The sequence below is a fragment of the Chiloscyllium plagiosum genome, chromosome 13 (genome assembly GCF_004010195.1).
Source record: "Chiloscyllium plagiosum isolate BGI_BamShark_2017 chromosome 13, ASM401019v2, whole genome shotgun sequence".
Lineage (NCBI taxonomy): Eukaryota > Metazoa > Chordata > Chondrichthyes > Orectolobiformes > Hemiscylliidae > Chiloscyllium > Chiloscyllium plagiosum.
The window spans coordinates 26,742,015-26,766,478 of NC_057722.1; the positions used below are offsets into that span (position 1 = coordinate 26,742,015).

General features: G+C 37.9%; 1 protein-coding gene across 5 annotated transcripts; it reads right to left on the bottom strand.

Annotated features, from left to right (window-relative positions):
• Positions 1-4,593: 4,593 nt before the first annotated feature.
• serpine2 (serpin peptidase inhibitor, clade E (nexin, plasminogen activator inhibitor type 1), member 2) lies at positions 4,594-23,894 on the bottom strand. 5 transcript variants are annotated; one of them, XM_043702089.1, is made up of 9 exons: positions 23,805-23,894; positions 18,071-18,355; positions 16,498-16,725; positions 15,809-16,003; positions 13,043-13,241; positions 12,694-12,794; positions 12,513-12,599; positions 9,918-10,007; positions 4,594-5,771 (listed from the first exon to the last, which is right to left on the bottom strand). In XM_043702089.1, exons 2-9 carry the CDS (start codon positions 18,324-18,326, stop codon positions 5,734-5,736), a joined length of 1,194 nt encoding a protein of 397 aa, XP_043558024.1. In that variant the 5' UTR covers positions 18,327-18,355; positions 23,805-23,894; the 3' UTR covers positions 4,594-5,733. The 5 variants fall into 5 exon arrangements, with proteins under 5 accessions (XP_043558024.1, XP_043558023.1, XP_043558022.1 ...); XM_043702088.1 differs by lacking the exon at positions 23,805-23,894 and adding an exon at positions 23,725-23,793; XM_043702087.1 differs by lacking the exon at positions 23,805-23,894 and adding an exon at positions 23,721-23,793.
• Between the last annotated feature and the right edge of the window lie 570 nt (positions 23,895-24,464).

Consider the following 24,464-nt stretch of genomic DNA (forward strand, 5'->3'; position numbering starts at 1 on the left):
CAAAATACAGTTAAGTAACATTGAACAACTGTCCTAGATCTGGTCTTCTCGTAAAAGTCACAGGACTATTAAAAGTGCAGTACTGTATAAACAGCAAAAATAATCCATTATTGTTAAGATACTTGAAGCATCCTGAAGGCATAAAACAACATTGGTGTGAAGGAAGTACTTAAATCGTTTCCAATGTCAATTTTAATTTTTGGACAATAGATCAATTAATTTCAACCTAATGTCACCACATTAGCATCCACTAAGTTGTGAAATCAGTAACTTGTTTGGTGTGGGAGGGGGCCATGGGGTGGGGAAAAGAGGGCTGGAGGCTAGATGTGGAAACAAGTGCGAGGGTATTGGTGGTGATAGGGTGCATGCTAAGGATGGCATCATAAAGCAGTTGAAAGCATGTTTGAATACTTTGCAGCATTTTATTTTACATTTTCTCAAAAACTTGCCATATAACTAAAAATGTATCAACATGAAGTTAATATATTTCCAAATATGTTGATTGCAATACTAATAATTTTCTGGTCATTGATGACATTACTTTCTCCAAGAGTCATTCCTACAACAATATATTGCTTGCATGTTCTAAAGACGAAGCTACAAATTATACATTTATGGGGAGGTACTGGAGTACTCTTCAAACCAACTTTCAACGAGGTAAAAACAATGATTGCAGTTGCTAGAAACCAGTTTCTGGATTAGTGGTGCTGGAAGAGCACAGCAGTTCAGGCAGCATCCAAGGAGCTTCGAAATCAACGTTTTGGGCAAAAGCCCTTCATCAGGATTCCTGATGAAGGGCTTTTGCCCGAAACGGCGATTTCGAAGCTCCTTGGATGCTGTCTGAACTGCTGTGCTCTTCCAGCACCACTAATCCAGAAACCAACTTAAGCCAGCCAAAAAGAACAATTAGACAGACTATAACTGCAAACATTTATGAGTTATAAATATTCTTTTACAAAATCTTATGATCTGTATATGGACTTTTCTACCATGCGTAGTGTAGGCACACAATTTTGAGAGCATAGTCTTGCTCTAATTCTTGCATCAATGGTCAAAAGTTGGTGGAGACCCCTTTAATGCAGGACACACACACACACACACGTCTTAGAATAGATGGGATTCCAATCAAATTCTGTAAACAGGGAGGAGATGGGATCCTCAATAAGCTTGCAGGTCTTTAGGCATGCTGAGAGAAAGGAACTGTCTCCTAGATTGCTTAATTGTCTCACTTTACAGAGAAAAATAATTGACTGTTCATGAGGGATCATCTCACTTTCCATTGCAGGTAAAATCTTGGGCCTACTGCTCCTTCGACTTGTTCTAGCAGCAGTTCAAAAAGTACATGCCCAAGAATGCAGGGAACAAAACATTAATCTGGATTCTAATCTTGTGGGTGTCACCAGGCATTCAGAGGCAGACAGCCTTGAGGATATATCTAGTGGAGTGCTCTCCGTTCTGTCAAATGGATAAAAAGTCAGGAAATTTCAAAGTAGAACAGAGGCTTCACACAGTCTTTATCCAATGGTATCAAAGTAGCGAGTGTTCTGACACATACTGGTTTGTCAGTTTAATTTAAACAAAAACGACAAAATATAGACTCCCTTTTCCAAACAGGGAATCTCCTAAACTTGTATTGACTACTGGCTTACATTCATACCAGAGAGCTTATCAAATGGAAACGGATGACTGTGCCCTTGTGGCAGGCATGCAGAAGCCAATGCAGGTCAGTGTACAAGGAGCAGAAAATGCCTTCAGTCTTATTTGCTTGAAAAATAGCAGAGGTACAGTATGAATGACTATCAGGAAATCGAGGAAATTACAATCCACTGTAGATTAGCAGTGACAGCACCAATCTCAATGCAGTAGATAGAGTTCTGAGAAAAGATCACTGGACCAGAAACATTTTTTCCCCTCCAGATGCAGCTAGAGTTTTTAAACAGCAATTTCTGCTTTTGTTCCTATTTCCAGTATCTGATAACTGGTTCTAAACAAAACAGAGGACGGATACAATAGACTACTTGAGGCCAGCTACTCCTTTGGTCACCACGACGTATGACTGCCAAAATCCAAGCAGACAAACCCGGAGGGCTCATCACTATCCTCTTGCATTGTTCAGAATAATTTGTTTTCTGTAAGAGAACAAACACTTGCTTCTCAATGCAGTCTGAGATACCCTGTCTATTAGATAGTACAATGCAGTGTATGTGGTGGCCTTATGGCCCCATCATGTGCGTGCTGGTCAAAATATTTGACTAAACTGGTTTTCCAACTTTTGGCCCAAATCCCTGGAGGATATGGGAACAGGTGAATATCTGAATACTTAAATATTGATTTATGCTTGTATACACATACAACCACAGATGGCTTCAAAATTATTTCATGTGGTTATAGGTGAGCATGACCTGACCACTGCTTTTTTTGAATAGCATCCCTTCAAGGAGGCTTACAGCCACTACCAACTCTTCCTCCACACATTCTGTGCCTCATCTGCTCTCAGTTCAGGGGGTGTGTGTTTCTGGATTCTCCCTTGCTTGAAGCCTTTCCCAATCCCTGCTGTTTTCAGTTGCTACTGCTATTCTTGCTTTCCTAGCCCCTCTAGATGCTGCCAAGCCACTGTATCCTGTCCCATCCTTTCACTAATTATAGGGATTGCTAACCAGCAACAAAAGAGTTGTCCTCAGTAGTTGACTTGGACATGACTGTTTTCATTTGCTGTTTAATTTTGCTTAACGTAGTGGGTGTGAGAAAGGAAAGAACTGCAGCAGCTGCAACCTTCATGAGGTTGAATGACATTATCAGTACATTTAGTACAAAATGAATTTGACTCCAGCCTGGCTGGATCATGGACCTAACAGCTTACCATTCACTATTGCAGGGTGGAGGGAAAAGCAGTGTTTCAGCAAAAACAAATGCTTCACTGTCTTGCTGGAGAGAGTGGCAGCAGATTCCTGTGTCATGGACACTCATGTACTGGAATAAGTATCTTATTCCTTTGAAGCTTAATTGAGACTGATGGCAGCAAATCATGTAGTTATTCAAAAATTTCCTCGCAGCTTGGAAGAAGGGCATGATAACAATCTGGCTATGTAGATGGTACAAAGGGGACTACTGGGTTAGGGCTGCCCACATACCTGGTGAATCCAGTGTCAAAAATCTGTTTCCATGAAAGCCATACTGCCACAATAAAAAAAAATTGAGGAGCACAGGGATTGTTTTATTGTGCCAATGCTTCCACTGTCTAAAAAAGTGAGGAGTCTTGCCTAACTGTCAAAACATCTGGTAGTCCACTGCTTGCTGTCAAATCCTATCACCAGGACAGTCTTTGCCACTACAAGCAAAAGAAAAGTTGCCACTTCCTCTGGTTGTTGTAACAGACATTTTGGCCAGGCTGCCATTGAAAACCTCCAGTAACTGCAATTCCAAATTTTCCCATTCACCAAAACTACACCATCTACCACTGACTAATACAACCTACACTAGACAACAATGCTTGCGGATGCCATCGAATTCTCTTTTGGTGGCTTTTATTTTTAAAGGCAGTCAATCATGTTAGTGCAGTACCTCAAGCAGCATTTGTGCTCAGATAGCAAGTGAGTTCTGTTGAAAAAGGTAATGGATCAGAAATAATTTCCATAAACAAAGACTTACAATTTCCATTTTCTGGTTGTAAAATCATTTTAAAAAAAAATGCAGGTAACTGCATTAGCCACTAACAATCCAGCCAAAAAGTTAATTTTTAGTATTCAGTGATAAAAGTAAAATTGCCATTGTCCCACAACAGACCATAGGACTGCCCCTGGAGATGACTGGTGATGGCTTAACAAAGGGGGCACCATGCCTCAGGAAAAAAGGTGAAAGGCTGGAAAGGACAGAGTCCTTCAAGTGGTAATGGAATGTGGCATGTGGTAATGGAATCCATGCTGTTGACAACACCACATCACAAACAAGCTGTCCAACCAACTGAGCAGGCAACTGTTGCATGATTCACACATGACATTATGCAAGGTTAGTCTATAAGTCATCCCCACATGGATTCAGGGGTTGTGAAGTTTAGAACCCACAACTTCTGCTTAGTTTCAAGGCAGGGAGGCTTTTGAATTTTAAAACCATACTCAAACTACTGTCAAATATTGATCTAAAGTTATAGGAATGAGAAACTTTACACAATGGAGATCTAGAAGCCATTTTAACAGGTCTCAAGTCATATCCTTCAAAACATTGCCAAAGCATTTACAACACATTGACCAACTACCAGAAGATGGGAGTTGGCATTAAGACAGTTAACTTGCAATCATATGCACCATTAACATCTACAATATTATATAGATCTTTGTCAAGTTATTTCAAACAAAAATTTAAATATGCCACCCTGGAAAAAGTTATATTTTCATAAATGTAGTTTATCCTGTATAGATTTTGTACTCCAGACTTATGGAGCAGTGCCCAGAGAAGGAGGTTGAAATTTGAAAACTATTCATTGGATACTGAACTCTAGCTGAATGTTAATTTTGCAACCCCAAGAAAACTCACTAAAATCTGTATTAATAATTTCAAAGTGCTTTTCTTAAAAAGAATTTGGTTGACAAATGGCAGTTAAATAGATACAATACTAAATTCATTTTATTAAAAACTTTTAAAATGAATGGAAACATCAAGTGTTCTATTCAAAATTAGGTCAGCACAAAAACCTGCATCTTGAAACAGAGCTCCCATTTATAATCAAAAGTCTTAAGAACATTTAAAATATCTTCATACCATACATGTAGGAGAATACAAAGTATGTTTATGCACTTCCACAAATGAGCAGTGAGGCAGCAACATCCAGGTAGGGCAATTGTATTAGCAGTTAAAGGGAAGTTATTGGTCATGAACAACTATTTTAGCATAAACTCATTCTTAACAATCAAATTGCATAACATATTTAAAATAGCAAGGCCTTGCTACAAACATTCAGCAAACCACATTTAACTCCTTGCGTTGGAATTAATATACTATTACTCCAGCATTTAGTCAGATAATTTGAATTGCTTCCAGGAATTAGAAATATTTACTATTGAAAAGACAGATGGGAAGCAACTTGCACATCATAGTTGTCAAATTCTAGACTTTATACCCCGAAGTATTTACCAAACTGGTTAAAGTTTAGCCTGGAGAAGAGTATGAATTACTGTACAACTCGAGATGTTTGCTAAAACTTTTCCCCACATGCAATTGAAATAACTTTAGAATCTCCATGAATGGGGATGGTGGGTAATTTTCCAACACAAAAATCAAAAAATGCTTGTTCTACACAACTGATGTACATCCAAAAAATTGTGGAAAAAACACACTTCAGATTTCTTTTGAAAAAACTGGTTTTATCTTTAAGCAAGCATTTAGTTTCTCACTCAGGCAATTTGATCATATCCCAAACAAACAAAATTCAACATTTTCGTGTAACATTTCAAAAATTGTTTTGTTTTTCTACCAATACTAGGTCAAAAAAACACTCAAATGCTTAGTGTCCCTCAGGTGCAATACTGCATTTGTATAAAAGGACACTGAATACAGACAACTTTAAAAACTACAATTAAACATTCGATGCACAGCAAAGTATACACCATGGTTCCTTTCTTAAAGTCAATGTTGTAAATATTAGCACTGCATTTCACCAAGCCACTTGGAAGGCAGCAATTTGACATTTCCTGCATTTATAGTAGAAAACCATTTGAAACGTGTCCTATTGAAATTGGCTTAAGGTTTTGAAACTTGTCCAATAAAGAGGACGGTCCCTGTATAAGCAAGTCAGAAAAAGAAAAGCAGTTATTTTGTAATTCATACCAAGTTATCACTTCAGTTAATCCACACCACAAATACTTGATTAAGCATTGCACTGTATTTAACAATTGCTTTAAAAACCTTAATATTCCCACAAACTAGTACCAATATCTGGAATGCAAGTCTGTACATCTTAGTGCTAAAATTGTTTTCCCAATAGAATCTAAAGTCATTTTTAAAATGACCAAGAATCTATAACTTCTGTTTAAATACCTCTTGTAGAATTTCACCATGTTGAGGATGATCCCTCACCTATTGGTTCCTTACCTGGAGCTGCCTAAACCAGTCCACTTGAGGGTCTGCTGCTGTTGCCCATTTTACAAAAGTTATCTCCTTTCATTCTGTGGGACCAGAAGCAGCAGAATCTTACAATTACCACCCACTCCCCAGGCTCATGGTTGCCTGGTTCAGCATTGTAAAGTAGCCAGATTTTCCAAATTCAGATTGACATAAATCAACTGTGCTGATTTAGTGCTAATGAAGTGAGATCCCAAAAACGATTTGGGGTGGGAGAACTGATGCACAAAAAAAAAGTGTAGAAAGGCAAAAAAAAGTTAAATTCCAAGCGCATGCTAAAAACATGCACTTAAGGGCAATATGATTTACAGTTCACTATAGAAAGGCAATAAAATGAATGTTTGAATTATTTTGATGTAAAAACCAAAGGGAGGAACTTGGGGGAAAGGTAAAATTGTTGACAGTAATCAAATTAATGTCTGGTTAGCTTTTAAATAGCCACACTAGGACTCAAAACAATGTAAACAATTATTGGAAAAAGTTGTGGCAATCACAAATACAACTTAACAGCATTTTGCATATTAGCGACAGCATACATTTGAATGGCTTAGTCTTATTACAAGCATGCATATACACTTACTCCTTTCAGTGGTCCTTTGAAGCATATTTTAACCTCCCTCACTTGTCCTCATGAGGACATCACATTATTCCATACAATTAGGTCAAGAGGCAAGGTTACCTTTCTTAAATAGTAAATGTAGGTAGTGTTCTGCACAGAGTAAACTATACAGCTATATTATTTGATCATAAACCAAAGTTTCTTTTGAACTATCTCCTCTTAAAATCCTTGAATGCTGCTTATATCAGGCATTGCATGGAATAGTAATAGTGACTGGCATACAGAGCAGAGAACAGGAGTTTTGTAAGAGGGCAAGTTGTACTCATTTCTCCATGAAATGAGAACCACAGACAATCCTAGTGAGATATTTATTTCCATTGGTTAACCTGTGACAACAGCATGGAACAAATTGATGACAAAGTGGTAAAATGAGCAAATTCTTAATCTTGTAATCTGGCCTACACAATCCACAGTAGTATGGTCGACTCTTACCCTCAAGCTATTCAATTGCATCAAATCCTTAAAATAAAAGCCAAGCAGATCTTCTGGGATTAATTCAGACATTAGAACCAACAGGGCAAAAACTCAACTTGTTGACACTGTAGAGCCTCGACTAAAGCCTGGCAGCCTGTTGCAAATTTGGGAGAGCGGTTTCAATGTAGTCAAGAACAGCCTGACAGTCATCGCTCAGGCTGTACTTGAGAGACAGTGGCCAAGACAACAATCACCACTATTCAGTGTTCTGTCCCATCAGTAGGGCAGATCCAGTGGAAGTGCCCGAGTCTTTAACACTGCAGTGGGGCTTGACCGACTCAGAATTAACTTATTCATTTGACTTGATGTCCAAGTGCCTGCTACATATACATCTACGGATGACATAAGCAGTGACAGGGAGAGTTCTGGGAGACAAAGTCCTGCCTCTGCAGAATATACTGCACGTTATGCAACAATGTCCTTTTAGCACAACACATGAACTCTCATTAACATTAGGTGGGCATTAGCCAAAAAAAGGAAAAAAAAAAAGAGGTGCCTTCAGGCTGGCATATATCCCACTCCAAATAACAAACCATGAAATCAATCCTGGTTGACAAAAGTTCAGAGGGCATGCCAGGAACAGCAGCAGAAACATGTAAAAAAGTTGTCAACTGGTTAAACTTTAACTAGGACTACTTACATGCCAAAACAGAAGCAGTCATTGATTGAGCTAAGCAATTCCATAACCACTGGATCAGATTTAAGTTCTGCTGTCCTACCATATCTAGTCATGAATGGTGGTGGGCAACTAAAACTCATTAGGGAGTGCAGCTCCAAAAATATCCAATATGGGGAAGCCCAGATCACCATTGTTGCAAGTGCCTTGAGATCTTCAAGCAGAAATGCAAAACGGATGATCCATCTTGCCACCTTGAGATCCCTAGGACCAGAGTTGTCTTTGCCTACTCAGCTCACTTCATACTTAATGTCAAATGTCTTGAGGCCCTAATGCTAAAAAGGCTGCAGACCCTGAAAATATACCAGCAATTACTGACTTGTTCCAGAACTTGCTAGAGCCCTAGCCAAGCTGTCCCAGCGTGGCTAAACATTGGCATGAACCTCAAATTTTCAGGTATTTCTTATTCAAAGAAAATCCAATCTGGCCAATTACTGTCCCAGTTTACATGATCACCAGTTTTAAAAAAGGTGATGGGAGTGAAAAGCAATACTTTCATAACAAATTGCTCACAACACAGTTGGGCTCCATCGCAGAAATTCAAGCTCTCATCTCTGTACAGTCTTGGTTCACCCATTGGTGAACAGAACTGAATTCCAGAATGGGGTGATATCCTTGACAAAGTTGACCTAATGTTGCATCAAGGAGCCCTAACAAAACTGGAATCAAATGGGAAATCAGGGAAAAATCTCAGGTTGAGTTAAGAAAAAAAAAAAAACCATCCAAGGTTGTATTGGAGGTCAGTCATTTCAGCACCAAGAAATCCTCAGCTGGAGCTCCTCAGGAGCGTCGTCTCGGTCATACATCTGCAGCTGCTTCAACAACCTTCCCATCATAAAAAAGGTCTGAAGCGAGGATGCACATTGCTAGTCATACTATTTGCTGACTCCACAGATAATGAAACAGTTGGTGTCCAAATTCAGTAAAACCAGACAATACCCAGATTTGGATTAATGTGGGGTGACAGACAGACTCCAAAGAGAATCTAACCATTGCCCCTTCACATTCAAATCATACTACCACGAGCAAATCTCCCATTGTCAATCTGGAATAATACCATTGAACAGGTATCTAAACTAAGCAAGTGAATACTGACTACAAGAACATGATTTATTTACATCAAGTGGATTGCAGTAGTTTAGGAAGGCAGCTTAGTCTTTAAGGACAACATGGCTCAACACAAGTGCTGGCCCTGCCAGTGAAACCCACATGCTAAGTGAATAAAATTGCCTCAATTAAAAAAAAAAATGGAGCTAATGATCAGTTTTGGATGTTGTAACGTCCTAATTCATCTCAAATACAACATCCTGGGTTTTGTTTTAGTGTAGTTAGAGATGGGATTGCTCATTGTATTTTTAGACAACAGTAAAAATTCTTCAACTCCAGCCAATTACATTTTCCAGTTCTGATATCGTTAAATAATATGATAGAATTACAAACGCTGTACAGAAGACATTATCCCATTAAATGGTGCTTGAAGAGTTAGACATGGTGGTGTTTATTTTGAGACACGTTTGCAGACAATTGAAGGTCTGGGTATGGTTAAGCTCATACTGGAAAACTCCAAGGGCCAGATTTTTGGCATTTCACAATATAATCCCATGTACATTTTTTTTTTTTTTACAGCAATGAGACAAGAGATTCTGAAAGGTCTCTTGTTTAAGTGCCATACAGTCGAGAGAAGGAAGTCAAGACTCAAGCCACTGTTCATAATACCACTAAAAAACGACCAGTAAAGGGCAAAAGAAGCTTGATATTCTGTGCAAGCTTGGGGCTGCCTTTGTTAAAGAACTTAAGGGCATTAAGGTTACTACAGTGGAAACATTCTGATGAAGAAATTATTGAAAAAACACTAAAGTTTATCAAAGTAAGTGACAAAACCTACATTTAAATTCAACTAAGTATGATGGACCATTGGAATTCTCTGCAAACATTAACCTTAAACTTAATTTTTCAACCAATTGATAAAATGGCTGTAAACAACTTAAAAACATTGCTAATATCAAAGTCGTAATATCACTTAAAGTTACCTACCTGAAGGATTGTGCCGTATAATATAGATGAATGGTTTGTTCACCACAAATGAAGGAATAATCCTCAAAGATTTGACCATCATAACTGCAGCTATAAAATGACAAACTGAGCTGAACCATAGCATTAGATATTAATTAAACATTGTATTACAAAGCATATCAACTCCAGCCATCTAGCATTTATTCTAAATTGTTCTTCCCATTTTATTGAATTCAAAAATCTATACAAATTGTTAAAATAACTTGCAACTAAATTTGCCATTTGACATGCAAAATTTTCTCTTAAAGCCACCATCAGAAGTCAGATGCTCATATGATGCACTAACTCAAAAGTAAAACTGTTGCTGAGGCCATGAATTGAAACCTGACTATTTCTACAGAAAGTTTTTTTATTAGGTGGAAAGTGCTATGTAATTTTCCATGATACACATGCTGTCTATTTCTGACAAATTAGATGCTGCTCATGTCAGTACTTTGCTGTGTGTGCACGTCCTTAACTTAAGCCTAGCTCATTTTGACCTCTGCACCTTAGTGCAAGCAGCCAAAATAAAAAAGGAAAAATTCTCAGCAGTTATGAATGGTGCAGATTTACATCAAAAACTTCATGCAGACTACATAGCCTGCTGGATATACAACTGCGCATTCATGGTCCAATCTCTCATGGTACAGTTACACAAATAATTTCCAATTGCCTCAAACTCATTTATCATATTGACTAGCACTGTCCAGTTCAGCACAAGTTTGGTGAACTCCCAGAGCTCAGATCAAGTACCAGCACACCCTAACTACACAATTTGATTGGCACAATCAAATGACAACCTTTCACCAGTTTGGTGAACTTGGAATTAGACCAAAAATCAAGGCTCTCATTTCTATTGAATTTGCTACTGTTACATCCCACTGGGGTAGCACACTGGAAATCCAACTCTGGAATTTCTGGAAAGCCTAAAATTTAGTGAAGCTTAATTTTAGATTGATTCCTGTGTAGAAACAGGCCCTTTGGCATAACAAGTCCCTACTGACTCTAAAGAGTAACCCACCCAGACCCATTTCCCCTGACTAATGCACCTAACACTATGGGCAGTTTAGCATGGCCAATTCACCTGACTCGCACATCTTTGGATTGTGGGAGGAAATCAGAGTACCCGGAGGAAACCCACGCAGACACTGGGAGAATGTGCAAACTCCACATGGACAGTCACCCAAGGCTGGAATCGAACCAGAGTTCCTGGTAATGTGTGGGCAGTAGTGCTAGTCACTGAGCCATCCTTATTTTACACAATTCCCAGAATTTACCTTTTTTGACACAAGTTGACAGAGCTTAGCTATTTCTGTATGAGGTCTGCCATATTTTAAAGTTAAAAACTTAAATCAGCACTAACTCAATTTCTTTAAACTACCCCTCAACAGAAAAACATTAGGTGTTACAAGCAGAGGGAGAGACTGGGAAAACAGCTCAGTGCTTTGCAGAGCTGCTCAGGATGCTACTTTTGCCAGATATTTTCACATGATTGCAGGAGGCACAGGGCAACTGATCCCCACTTAACAAGGGGGTAAGAAAATCAGTCACAGCTTGCAACATTGTGTAAGGGATAACCTACTTTTCAGGCTTGAAGTTCTTTAACTGGAGAGCAAAAATAGCTTCCTCTCCAGGAGGTCCAATGAATTTTTCTGCCAACAAAGCAGCTGATTATATTAACTGCCTGTCTGAAGACCTTGGTCATTGGTAACTGGACACTATTCCATATGCCATAGACCGGCTACTTGTTGTAGTCAAAACAACATTTATACTCTCACCTTGGCTCCAGCTCATCTGCAAACTAGACTTCCATTATGGAATAAAGAGCTGTATAAATGCCGCTTATAATAAATGCCAGTTACTCGCTTGAAAACTCCCTGACCAGTCCTTTGTTTTTAAGCAATTCTTTTCTCATTTCAGTTCATAAGTGAAAGTACAGGAAAATAAAAAACCCTTTTTACATTGTTCTTAAAACAGGAATGGCTAACTATTTCAGCAAATTAAAGTATCCAAAATGTGACTCATCACAATTTCACTATTTAAATATTGTACCTGAGAGTGCCAGCCTTGACTTGAGTTAGAAACTTGGATTCAGATGAGCACAACATCAATTAAACCATAGTACAAACCATCAAATGGAGCTGGATTAAAGCTTGGAGGAATGCACTCAGCTAAGTTCAAATAAACACTAGTTCTAATAAAAGCACAATTTTAAAAACAAACTGAAACCATTGACCAACTGTACTTTCATGGCAACTTTTGAACTCACTAGAGTGGAAATTGGAGATTGAAAAAAAATTCACTTTTCATTAGTCCATTTTTGTTTCAACTTGTGCATGGAAACTAAATATACTGAAGCAGAAATTCTTCAGTTTGTTCAGGCAACAAGCCATGCTGGCAGTCAACTGTTACTGCATGTTTGCTCATCTTTCCCAGGAAAGAATTTATCACGTCAAGCTCACTAATTGAACAATTTTCAGTTCTACCATATTTGTAGAATGACAAGTATACTTCTTTGGAAGGAAAAAAATGGTCCTCTAATGATTTAAAAGAAAACCGAAATGCCGAGAGACTTGCCTGTTGCTGCTGAAGCTTTAGTTCCATCTTCATTCACTTCAATCTTAGCCTTTTGTAGTACCTGTGAAACATACAGTTCACCAGATCCTGCAACATTTGTCAAAAAAAGGTAGTTTTTTTTTTTTTAAAATAAAAGTACATAAAATACAGTTGGAAAAAAGTTGACAGAAAAAGTACTTACTGCAAATCTTTCCAAAATTTGCTTTAGTTCTATCAAACATATCAGTGATTCCAAGAGCTGAAAGGGGTCTCTCCAGGTCTATCTCTGCCTCAGCGGTGAACCTACAATGTGTACAGAAACATTTGCTAGTACATTAGCTTGTTTACAGCAAGTCATATTCTTGAAAGTGAATGGGACAGCTAGAATGAATAATTTTAGCCAGATACCCAGTCTTAGTGTGCAAATACTTTGTTTTAATTTTAAGAGTTATATTCCGAACAGATAGCCAGCTTCAAACAAGCACATTAAAATCTAGAACGAGACCATTCACTTTTTACTCTACATGCTTAAACACAGACTTCCTACTTACTTGGGTAAAGCAATATCAAGTTTCTTTTCTCTCATGATTCGCTTCCAGCCATGTATAGATTGTATATCAAGGTGAGGAGTTATTGTAGAGAGTGGGGTATTATACTCCTCAGGAACAACAACAAACATACTGATAGTACCTCCATGGTATGGCAGTTCAAGGATATAATATTTCACATTAGTTGGCGAGATGGCCATACCTGTAGACAAAAAGTCTCTTAAGCATTGAATATGCCAGGTCTCTTGTACTCAAGAAATTCCAACATGCAAAACCTGGCTGACTAAAAGCTACATGCATACAGTCTGTTAATCAAAACCATACAAGTAAAATTCAAATCAACCATTAAATTCTATTTTAAAATATGGAGTTAAACACAAATGAACTATTTTAAAAACCAATCAGTTGTGATCTACTAAAGCTAGGTTTCATAACATTGAAGTTCATGGAAGAGTTTAGAAAATGTCATCAGAGAAAAGGTAGCAATTGGTAATGACAATTTTATTTAGTGAACATTTAAACTTTGAGACAAGGATGGATCAAATTCACATACAACAAATTTATATCTTGATGGACACAATCAGCATAATTCTTAGCATCTTCAGAATCACACCTAAACATCAGACAGATATTGTGTTACAAGTTTAGCAAGGGTGAGTATCTTGCAAATAGCCAAAGGGACTTCTATTTAATACAGTCCACCTGGCCTACATATCCAGCACCATACTGCCACAAAAATCCGTATACCATAATCACTGATTAGGCAGATAATTTTGACTTGACTACACTTAGTAGCAACATTAATGTGCTCACCAATACAGAATAGCAGCATGAAATAGCTAACTTCACCTGTTGCTCAGATTTTTAAAAGATGCTTTACCTTCATTTGGGCACTTTTCAGGACTCAAAATGGCAGGCTTGAGCCTGAGTTTGCATTATATACAGCAAGAAATGATCTGATCAGGTAGCCTTCATCTTGCTGTATTGCTTTAACATGCCTATTGTTATGACAGGCTATTTTCTGAGGTAAAGGTACCTTTAAGAGAGCTATTCTGCAGCCAGTCTACATATGTTGGTAGCTTAGCAGTTCTCCCTTTGTTTATTTTCTTCAATTGTAAATTAAAAGATAGAGTTAAGATTTTCTACCTCTTCTGCACTTGGTTTCTGCCATACAGCAGTGTTTGAGTAACTCCCTTACAATTTCAGCTATGGTCTTTTGTTAAACCCAAATTTAACTTTTGCTAATTCTAAGAGAGGTATGGCCTTTCTTTCCTTTTAAGCTTTCTTGGCAAACTTGAGAATTATTTTTAAATCCCTGAACCTCTTCAGCAATTTTAATAGACATCTCATTTATTTTACATCAACCCCAAGTCCTGAAAGTTAACAAATTGCCTCACTTAAGTTCTAATTAGAGATCTAGAACACTAACCTGCAAGTGTTTAAATCTGAGCTTTTTCGTACCTCAAACCCTGTTCAAATCACAAATTTAGCTTCAGGCTTGCACTGCTACAATACAAATGCTTAATGTGCCAATGCAAATGTAATGCTAGCTATGTAGGTCATACATCCCAAAGAGTGGCAAATTACTTCAAACATGCCCCATTCAGCTGTTCACAAGTCAGCGAGTTAGACTGTACCCAAGCAATCTGTGCTTGCAAAGCTCATTATCCAGTGTCCAAACATTAAAATGTGATTCTGCAATTGGATTTAGAATGGGGGCTAATAATTTTGTGGACAAGCAATTTAAGATGCTTCAGGCACACCTACTGGAGGTTATGCATTTTAACACACATGATCCGGTTCTTTGCAAAGAGAAACTTGAACTATTTTAAGTCTAAATTAGTAAACAGCCATTCTTTGACATATTCAGGACAAGTCTTTGCTCAGAGCCACCTAGTTTTAATTAAAACCAGCTTGACCGTTAACTTACTGTCGATGAGTGTGGTGCTAGAAAAAGCACAGGTCAAACATCATGAACTCTTGGCTCCTCAGACGGTTCAGGCTTAACCCTTAGTCAGGATGTTTGGACAGGGTAAGCCCAAACAGTGACTCTTGCTCCTCAGATGCTGCCTAACCTGCTATGCTTTTTCCAATGCCAGTTTATAGAATCTTGCCTTCTCCAGCATCTGCAATCCTCACCATCTCCTGGTTAATTGTCATTTAGCTAATCATAACCTTTATTGAAAGGCCTGTACCAAAACATCCACTAAAAAGCCATCCTCCTATTGTAGGCATCAATTTCATATTCTAAAGTTATATGGAGTACTAAAACAATGTCATTTTTCAGTAATGCCCAAGTTCTCTACCAAACAAACAGCTAGCTTAATGAAAGTTAGTGAGTCACACAGATTAACAAAGATAATTGTTTTATTGCTTGTCAGTAAAAGGCCAACTCCTTTAATGGTCAGGTGAAATCCAACTGAGAAATAATGTTATTGTTCTACAACATGCAATGTTACAGCTTTTACATATTGGCTCAACTTCAGCCAGGAACCAGATTTCATAAAACCACTGATCTTCGATACAAACAATAGGGAACAATACGGTAACTTCCAGCTTTCTTCCCCCACCTCTCTAAAATAGAGAAAACCTCAAGTGTTCAAACAACTTGGTTTGTTAATATACATCTAGAAATGAAAGAACTAATCTTGCTGACATTTTGTTGAACATCTTGTTTAGATTAGATGATTTCCAAGTGTGTTCACCAATCCAGCATTCAACTGGAGAACATCAGTCTACATATAGCCTCTCATAATACCACACACTTACCAAAACTGAAGGTTGCTTTTTGGGACATCATTGGAACTTGATACACACTTCCATCAGCTGCATAAAAATCCCTGTTGCGCGTATTTTCTGGGAGGAACCGTGACTTCCACAAACCCTTGAAAAAAAGTGCATTGACCACCACTAGCCTGGTGGTTTCACTGAGCATTGATGGAGAAATTAGATTTGTAATCATACCTATAAAACAGACTGAATGTTAATACTTCAGTGAAACAGGTAGTTGGATATAATCATTGGGCTTCAAATTTTCAGTTAAATCTCATGGATTACTGAAATTGAACAGGTCAAAGTGCAAATACCAGGTGAGATTTTATCACCTAGAAGAAAAATCTTGAAAATATTTATATATAGACACCTATGTCCCACAGTGACTAAAAAAGAATGAGTGTAAACAAGTTTAGAAAGCAATTCATGAAAGATAATTACATTAAGTAAACATTAAAACTAGATAAGTATATTTTCATACTAATCAGACAAATAATTCATTCATTAAAATGCAGCACTAAAATCTCAATGAATTTACACACACCACTAACTTAATCAAGAACATCCAGGTTGGTAAAGTTTTCACATTGCCCACCATTTCCAAAACTTTCCCACCCCCTGCACAAAACCTGACATGTTAACAGATTGTATTGGTGTTCTCTCTACTCTAAAGATGGACAATGTACCTCTAGTTTGATTCATAGTCCACAAGTTGATTGCTGATGCGGCTTCCACAGGATTTTCATAATGCACATTTCTCACTGCAGCTTGATACAAAACTTGAATCTTTCTAAGAAAGGATTGTTCCATTGCAAAGTCACTGGGTGCAAATAATCCATTGGCAATAGTTACTATGTCCTGATTTCTGCTCTCAGTTAAAGACTTGTGTATCTTTTTGATTTTTTTGTAAATACCTAGAAAGGAATTAAAATCAATATTTTTAAAAAGGTACCTTCAGTATGCTTTTGTTCTACATACAATTGAGATATTTGAATACAATGGGAACCCAAGTATCTACTGTAAATATGCTAAGTGTTTTTACTATAACAATGAAACATCTACAATTTAAATATTTGATGTGATCCAACTACCATTTACTGTACATGGTATCCATCTTGCTACAGAATCAATAGGTGCTAACAATTACTTAGTAATACCCTGTACTTGAACTGCATTATTCAGCACCACAAATAGGACCTGCTTGAGAGAATAAAAACATTTTATATTGATTTTACTAAGTGAGAAATTAATTAATTATTTGGTAACATGGCTGATTAAGGAAATGTAAAGTTGATGTTAGTATTGGGGATGATTTTGTACGAAGTGAATTCACTAAATGCAACTTCAAAGTTAAAATTGAAAGGTTAGTTTCTTCTATTGAGAGAATATGCCTAGAAAGTCAGTTACATTTTCAAGCACTTGGTTACTGGATGAAACTCAAAAACATGTTCCTCACTTGTCAGAGTGCAAATGCAACAGTGTCTGCTGAACCAAACTAATGTCATCTGGAATGACAATCATATTTTGGTACTGAGGTTCCAAGTACTACAGGCATGATTACAAGCTTCTACCAAAACTATCGTTTCAAGGCAGTGCCTGAAACATTAGTGTTTGTGGACAACTTACACAACTCAGGAATTACATGAGTGATTAAAATGGATTGAATTAGCCATGTAATAAGTAGTGAATATAAAAATCAGTGATAACTAGTTATGTAGGCATGACATAAGCAAAACAGACCAAGGAGAGAGAAAGAACCAATACTAAATTGGAGAATACTAACCAAGACTAGTGTATATAGGTTAGATTCCCTACACAGGGTGGAAACAGGCCCTTTGGCCCAACAAGTCCACATGATCCTCTGAACAATAACCCACCCAGTCCCATTTCCCTCTGACTAATGTACCTAACACTATGGGCAATTTAGCATGGCCAATTCACCTGACCTGCACAGTATGACAGAAGTTGAAATCAGTTACCATGTCCACTTATAACTGGAACAGACATTTAACTACTAAAAGAAAGAGGGTGTTCTAACAAAAGACAGAATGGACTATTGAAGCATTGGAAGCCTCTTGATGGTCACCACAATCAAAAAGCAATAGCCATCAAATGAGCTTTTTCTCCACCCCTCCCAAAGAACCCAAGGCAAATCCAATTTCTTTTTGGCTACTATGGCCCAAGATGTAAAAAATCTCATTCAAATTGCTGAATGAGAGAGGCAGTTGATAAATTATAAAGTGTTACATATTAACAAACCATAAGTGTTGTATTTCAGAGCATTGTTCAATTGTTGTCTTGTTCTTCCACCAGCACCTAGTTGCAGCATCCCAAGAACAGAAGTGATTCCATGGGGAGACATTATTGTATTTTCTGTTGGATTAGAATTAACGATGTGATTGAAAATCTTCATCCCCAGGTCTGACCCAAATTCTGATACTTGAGTGTGCTTCCACTGACAGTGAACAGATTCTATAAGCACACTGAGGATGACCAAGATGCCTACTTTGCCCATTGTGATTCACTATTAATCTTGATACGTATCTGCAAAATAAAAAAAAAAAAATTTAGTCTGCAAACCATATTGCAAAAGTGAACTTCATTCTTCAAAGACTACCTTGATTGCAAATTTGATCAGTTTAGCCATGTGTTAGATACACAGGAAAGTAGATATTATTTCAATATTTATTAAAAACATTTCACTAATTGCATACAATGAGGTATTTGAATACAATACAAACTGAACGATCTGAATATCCAAAATGTTTTTACTATAACGAGTGAAACAGCTACAATTCAAATATCCCATTCTGAAATTCAAACTACACCAAATGCTGAAGATATTTTTCTAAAATTGGTTTAATTGTGATGATTTTCCAAATCATAATTGGTGAAACAAGTTCAAAGGTTGATGCGGGTAACTGTCATTGTTCTTAAATCATTTTCAGTGTTGCATTTTAGTGTTTTGTAACTTAACTGGAAATTTGGGATTAAATTAAATTTGGGCAACTGATATACAGTTGTATGGGGGTTACAAAAACATTTAGTTCTCAATACTACTCAAGGAATGCTCCTTAAAACAAACCACAAACTCTAAAGAGGGACTTTCCTTTTTGCAACTGGTCTCAAAGCTGTTACACAGCACAGCAGAATAGATGAACAAACAAGGAGTTAAAAATCATGCATTCACCATTTAAAGTGTTACACTGAACTGTTGCTGTTACCACACTATTCTTTTCACCTATGTGTAGATGAACAGATGAATTTCATAGGAATAAAGGAGAGAAATACCCAATGACCTGCACCTAAAGGTCAACTAGCACATCAGCGGCTCAAAACATGGCAAGTTCCCAGAACCATTGCAGCCAAATGAAAAGATCTATCATACCAAACACCACAAGAAATTAACAATAAATCCAAAAATGTCATAGGCTTAGAACCAATTTTCAGGTTCCACCATTTGTTACTTTCAACAAACCAAAAAGATAAAAAAGTTATATCTATTTTATTCTTACAGCATAGGAGACAGCCATGCAACCCACTATACCTGTCTTAGCTCTACAAATTAGCATTCACTTAGTGTCATTTGCCTGTCTTCATGCATGTAATGAAGGGTTACAGGGTCAAACAAGAATCTAATTCATGTGTCTCAACTGAAGCTTGACATTACCATACTACAGGCATTGCCTTCTAAACCTTAACTACGTGAGTGAAAAAAAGCTGCTCATTGCACGTTTAGCAAATACCATTTAGAAAGTACTTAGAATCACAGAAGGGATTTTCATGGCTGCCTCTTGCATGGTTCAGCCCATCATTACGGCACCAGCTTGGTAACTGAGCATTATTGTGTGCCATTCTGCTGATTTATACCCACAATGTTGGGTATTTTTTAGTACGAATGCATCCAATGCACCCTTGAATGCCTCATTGAGCCTGCCCACACCACATGTCCAGGCTGTACATTCCATACCCTCGAGTTTTTCCTCAGTTCACCCTTAAGATCTATGACCTCTGTCTTGCTTATGTTATTACATGCAGGTCCCCCACACACTTGCACCCACTTTATATTCTCACAATGTTTACTAAACTTTGGCAAAACATTATAAACATTCAATTTCATGTCACCTGTTGAAATTATTTCATTAACTTCCCCTGTTTGAAACCATCTATAATGCAATTAAGTTTTGTCAGCCACAAATTCATATACAAAGCCTTTTCCCCTTCTTTCACAGAATATGGCCATCACTGCCATGGCCAGCATTGCCCTTGAACAGAGCAGCTTGCTCAGCATTTCAGGAGCCGACTGACAGTTAACATTACTCTTGATCTGCAGTCACAGTGGCCAGTATGATACAGATTTACAGCCATGAGTGAGATGAGTAAACTGGCCTTTAAGAAAAGGTTGCGGTCACCATTACCAACAGTAGTTTTCAACTGCAGACTTAAAATTGATTTTTAATTCCACAGTGGAATCTGAACCAGTGTTCCTAAGACATTCCAAAACTCTGAGTCAATGGTTCGCACTGCAGCCTCACAGCACCAGGGTCCCAGGTTAGATTCCAACCTTGGGCGACTGTGTGGAGTTTGCACATTCTGTCTGCGTGGGTTTCCTCCAGGTGCTCCAGATTCCTCCCTCAGTCCAAAGATGTGCAGGTCAGGTGAATTGGCCAAGTTCACTTGTCCATAGTGTTAGGTGCATTAGTCAGAGGGAAATGGGTGGGTTACTCTTGGAGGGTCGGTGTGGACTGGTTGGGCCAAAGGGCCTGTTTCCATACTGTAGGGAATCTAATCTAATCTCACTGGACAAAAATCTTTCTCTTCACACAGATGCTGCCAGACCTGATGAGTCTCTCTAGCAATTTGTGTTCCAGAACACTATCCTGGGCTGCTGGCCTACTCATCTGCTACTGTTACCACTCCACCATTGCCACGTCAAGTCTGTTGAACAGCACAATATTAAATAAATACCTTTTTGAAAACTAGGTGCAGCTAAACCTCTTCAAAAATAATATCCTCCTGATCTAGTTGAACATTAACTTTCCATAGAGAAATTAATGGAAGTTTTTCATAATTAACCTGTACTTTTCCATGGTGCACACTAATTGCTGCTAAATATTACTCAACCTCCCCCAAGACTAAAGTGTGATAGACTTAAAATTGCTGTTTCAAGTTTTTGAATGAGACTGAATTGCAATTCTCCAGCCCTCTAGCACCACCTAGAGGTCTAAGCAAGACAAAAATGGGGCTAGTGCCTCTGCAATTTGCAGACTTGCTTTCTCCAGTATTCTTGGATGAATCACATCTGGATCCAATGACTTATTAACTTTTAACTTGCAATAACCAACCAATAACACCTCCTTATCAATTGTAAAATTTTCAATGTCAGACCAATCTCCTCATTTATCACAACCAAGGTGCTCTGATCCTTAAAAAGATAAGGTTAATCAAAAACCTCAACTATATCCTCTGCTTCTGTGCAGAGTTTTGTTTGGGCCCCTCTTACCAGCCTTTGGGGTTTATTTAATAATTGTTAGTTTTTTTTTCCATAATTGTATTTGCTTTTCTGAACCTTCTATATTCAGCTCACTGTTCAGTTGAATTGTCTACTTACTATCTGTCACAAACAGAAAACCAGTCTTTCAGGGAGTTCCAGATTTGTTTGCCTTTTCAAAGGAGAAACCTCTGACTGTGCCTGAAGTCTTTTCCTGCCAACCTTTGACTCCAGTTTAGATCAGTTCTTACTTCAAAGCTAACTTTCCGCTAATTAATTCTTTAAGAAAAAACAGGATTCTTTTTTGAATTATTAGCTGAAAAGGAAAGGAAGTGAACAATAAACACTTGCCTCCTACTTGGCCTGCCTTCTTTTCAAAGATATACTTTATACATAAAAATCTGAGAGACACATGCAATTAGGTTCTGTACGGTAGCAGGTCAAGGAAACAAAAATCATTGGACCGATTATCTAACAAAAACCAAGGCATCCTATTTCAGCAAGGCTATTTTGTATGCATTTGAGGCATGAGGGGGTCCAATAACTGAACAGACCCTCATTTCAGCAGAATGACCTCAGTGGTCTTCCTCCACAATGCCTTGGTAGTAGCTATCCCAAACTTGTGTCCCTCAACAGTCCTGGACCTTGGGATTGGTCAGTCTGCAGCATTCAGATAGAGTTAACTCCTTGTTCTGAAAGGCCAATAAAGTTTTGGGCGGGCCAAAGTGCATCTTTCACCAAGTCGATGGTCCTCCAGGTGCAGCCACTGTTTGCTCCTTGGGGGAACATTCTTAGACAAAGTGTAGAGCAGAGTGCCACATCATGGAACTGTTCAGGATGAACTCACCTGCTTCACTCAGCAGTGCCTCTATTTTCATTGGTCTACAACAATACTGCTTCAAAAAATATTCTGAAACACATCAGTCATCCCCCTTACAATACCAGTATCTCTATATTCAGACTGCATCACAACTACCAAATTTTGCACCTTGCTCTAATAGTACATAGTATTAGTTCTTCACCGATTAGCCTTTTACAAGTTACTTTTAAAAAATGTAATATAATTTTAATTTAACTTTCTGCAGATAAGGCAGTTTAAATAAGCACACATATGACTGGAAGAGAAAGAATAGATCTTTACCAGTTACTGAATTTCAGATCTTCAGAATAGTTTCCAGTTTATTCATAGCTGGAGGGCTGTTGAGGATTTTGTTTGAGAATGGTTTAAATGCACATCCATGCAAGATTTTGCAACAGCTCATTTCTAGGATTCTTTTAATACCTCAGATTGCACCCCCCCCCAACCAAACCCACTCTCTTTAGGGTGGGATCTCAACATGCAAATAGTTAAACTTTTATGAAAAACAACTCCCACCCCCAACATGGATTGCCCTGTTAAGAGGAGAAATCCCTGGTTTCCATTGATTATACAACACTGATCATCAAACCACTAAATCCTTGCTTTGACTAATGCAGGTCAATCTTTTGGTTTTCAATTCTGCTGCTAACCATGGCTTTATTTCCCCCCACTGTAATAGGCTGACTGGCTTCTCGGCGCTTGAGTAAGCAGCTTCTTGAACAGAAACAAACAAAGTAGTTTAAAAATTAAAGCATTTTCCTCCAATTCAGTGAAGAACAAAAAGTTCTGCATTTTCTACAAAAAAATGCAGACTCAGCAAGTATGCAAGAATTCTTTAAAGTGAATAATTACTTTCCTTAGCTAAAGTTAAACTGTACAATAAACTTTATTGAAAGGTCACAAAGGACTTCAAAGCAGCATGACTAAAACTTAAATAAGACTGTTTACAATAACATTAAACAACGACATTTCAGAATTTTATACACTGGAGACCAAATAGCACAAAGTAATAACTTTCACTACTTGTAACTACAGAGTTTTAGTTTTAAAGTATCGGCCTTTACATTGATGTATTATTAAAACTACCCATTAATTTAGTTTGGTTTACCACTTGCAAATAATGTAATTATAATTTTCAAACTGCAATGACGAGATGTACACCACTACATTAATTTAGGTAGAAAACCCAAATAAACGACCGGGATTACAAAAGTGGTACTAAACGTACCAAGTGTTTTGCAGACTATTTAAGGCAGATGAATAATCTGCACTGTTTCAAACCCGCAAACAGGGCAAAATTACGTTTTCCAGGACTTTTTTTTTTTAAAAAACGAAATTACCATTCACAGCAATTCTTTTTCTTCAATTCTGAAGAAATGGGACAACTCCAAGATCTGTGCATTACCTACTCAGTATAACTGAAAAAGTAATACGTATAAATCATCCCCACCCCCATGTGGGTAGCCAGAACAACAGCCAACGGTTCAAAATTATATTAGCTTATTTAGAGACAAAGATCCAAGCTACATTATAATTCTTTTTGGTAAAGACCCACTTACTTACACACAGACTACCCTCGCTCAAAATCAGTTAACTGGAACGAGCCAACATTACATTGCAATAACACTTTAATATATACTTGCCTCTTGTCCCCTCCTTACAAGTAGGAATAGCCAGCGGTCGGAGTCTCCACAAAATCTGGAATTCATTCAAAATCCCAATCCTTCCGGATAGTGGTTTCAGCCGGTATCCGAATCCGAATGTGAATCCAATCCGGGTTTTACACTGTCCACTATGTCCAGCGCCAAGGCTGTGCACAGCTGCTTTGAGTGACAGGTCAGTGAATGGGAATCGTCAATGCGCTAGGGGAACGGGTCTCATCATCCAACATGGGAAGGAAATATCTCGTAAGGCATACACATACACACACAGGGCTCTTATGTGCAGCTGTTGTGTGGTGACCCACATAAAAAGCGTTAATGGAAAATCGCCAATACAAACAGTTCTAGTTGATTTGGCTCTTCCGTTAAAACATCCCACGTCTATGCTGCAAACGTTGCCCAGAGTCACATCCGACCACTGACTTTGCAAATGGCACGAATTCCGACTATGGAAGCAACCCAACATTCATGGAAAAGAATCCATTTAGATTGAGAGAAAAAAGTCTCGTCCTTTCGCGATGAGGCATCCCTTTTTTGGAACAGAGACTGGGAATTATTCGTACTCCACAATTAATTGTTCGGAAGTTTATATTTATAACGTCGCTTGTTTTAGCTGTGCATCTATTACCTTAAAATCTGCAG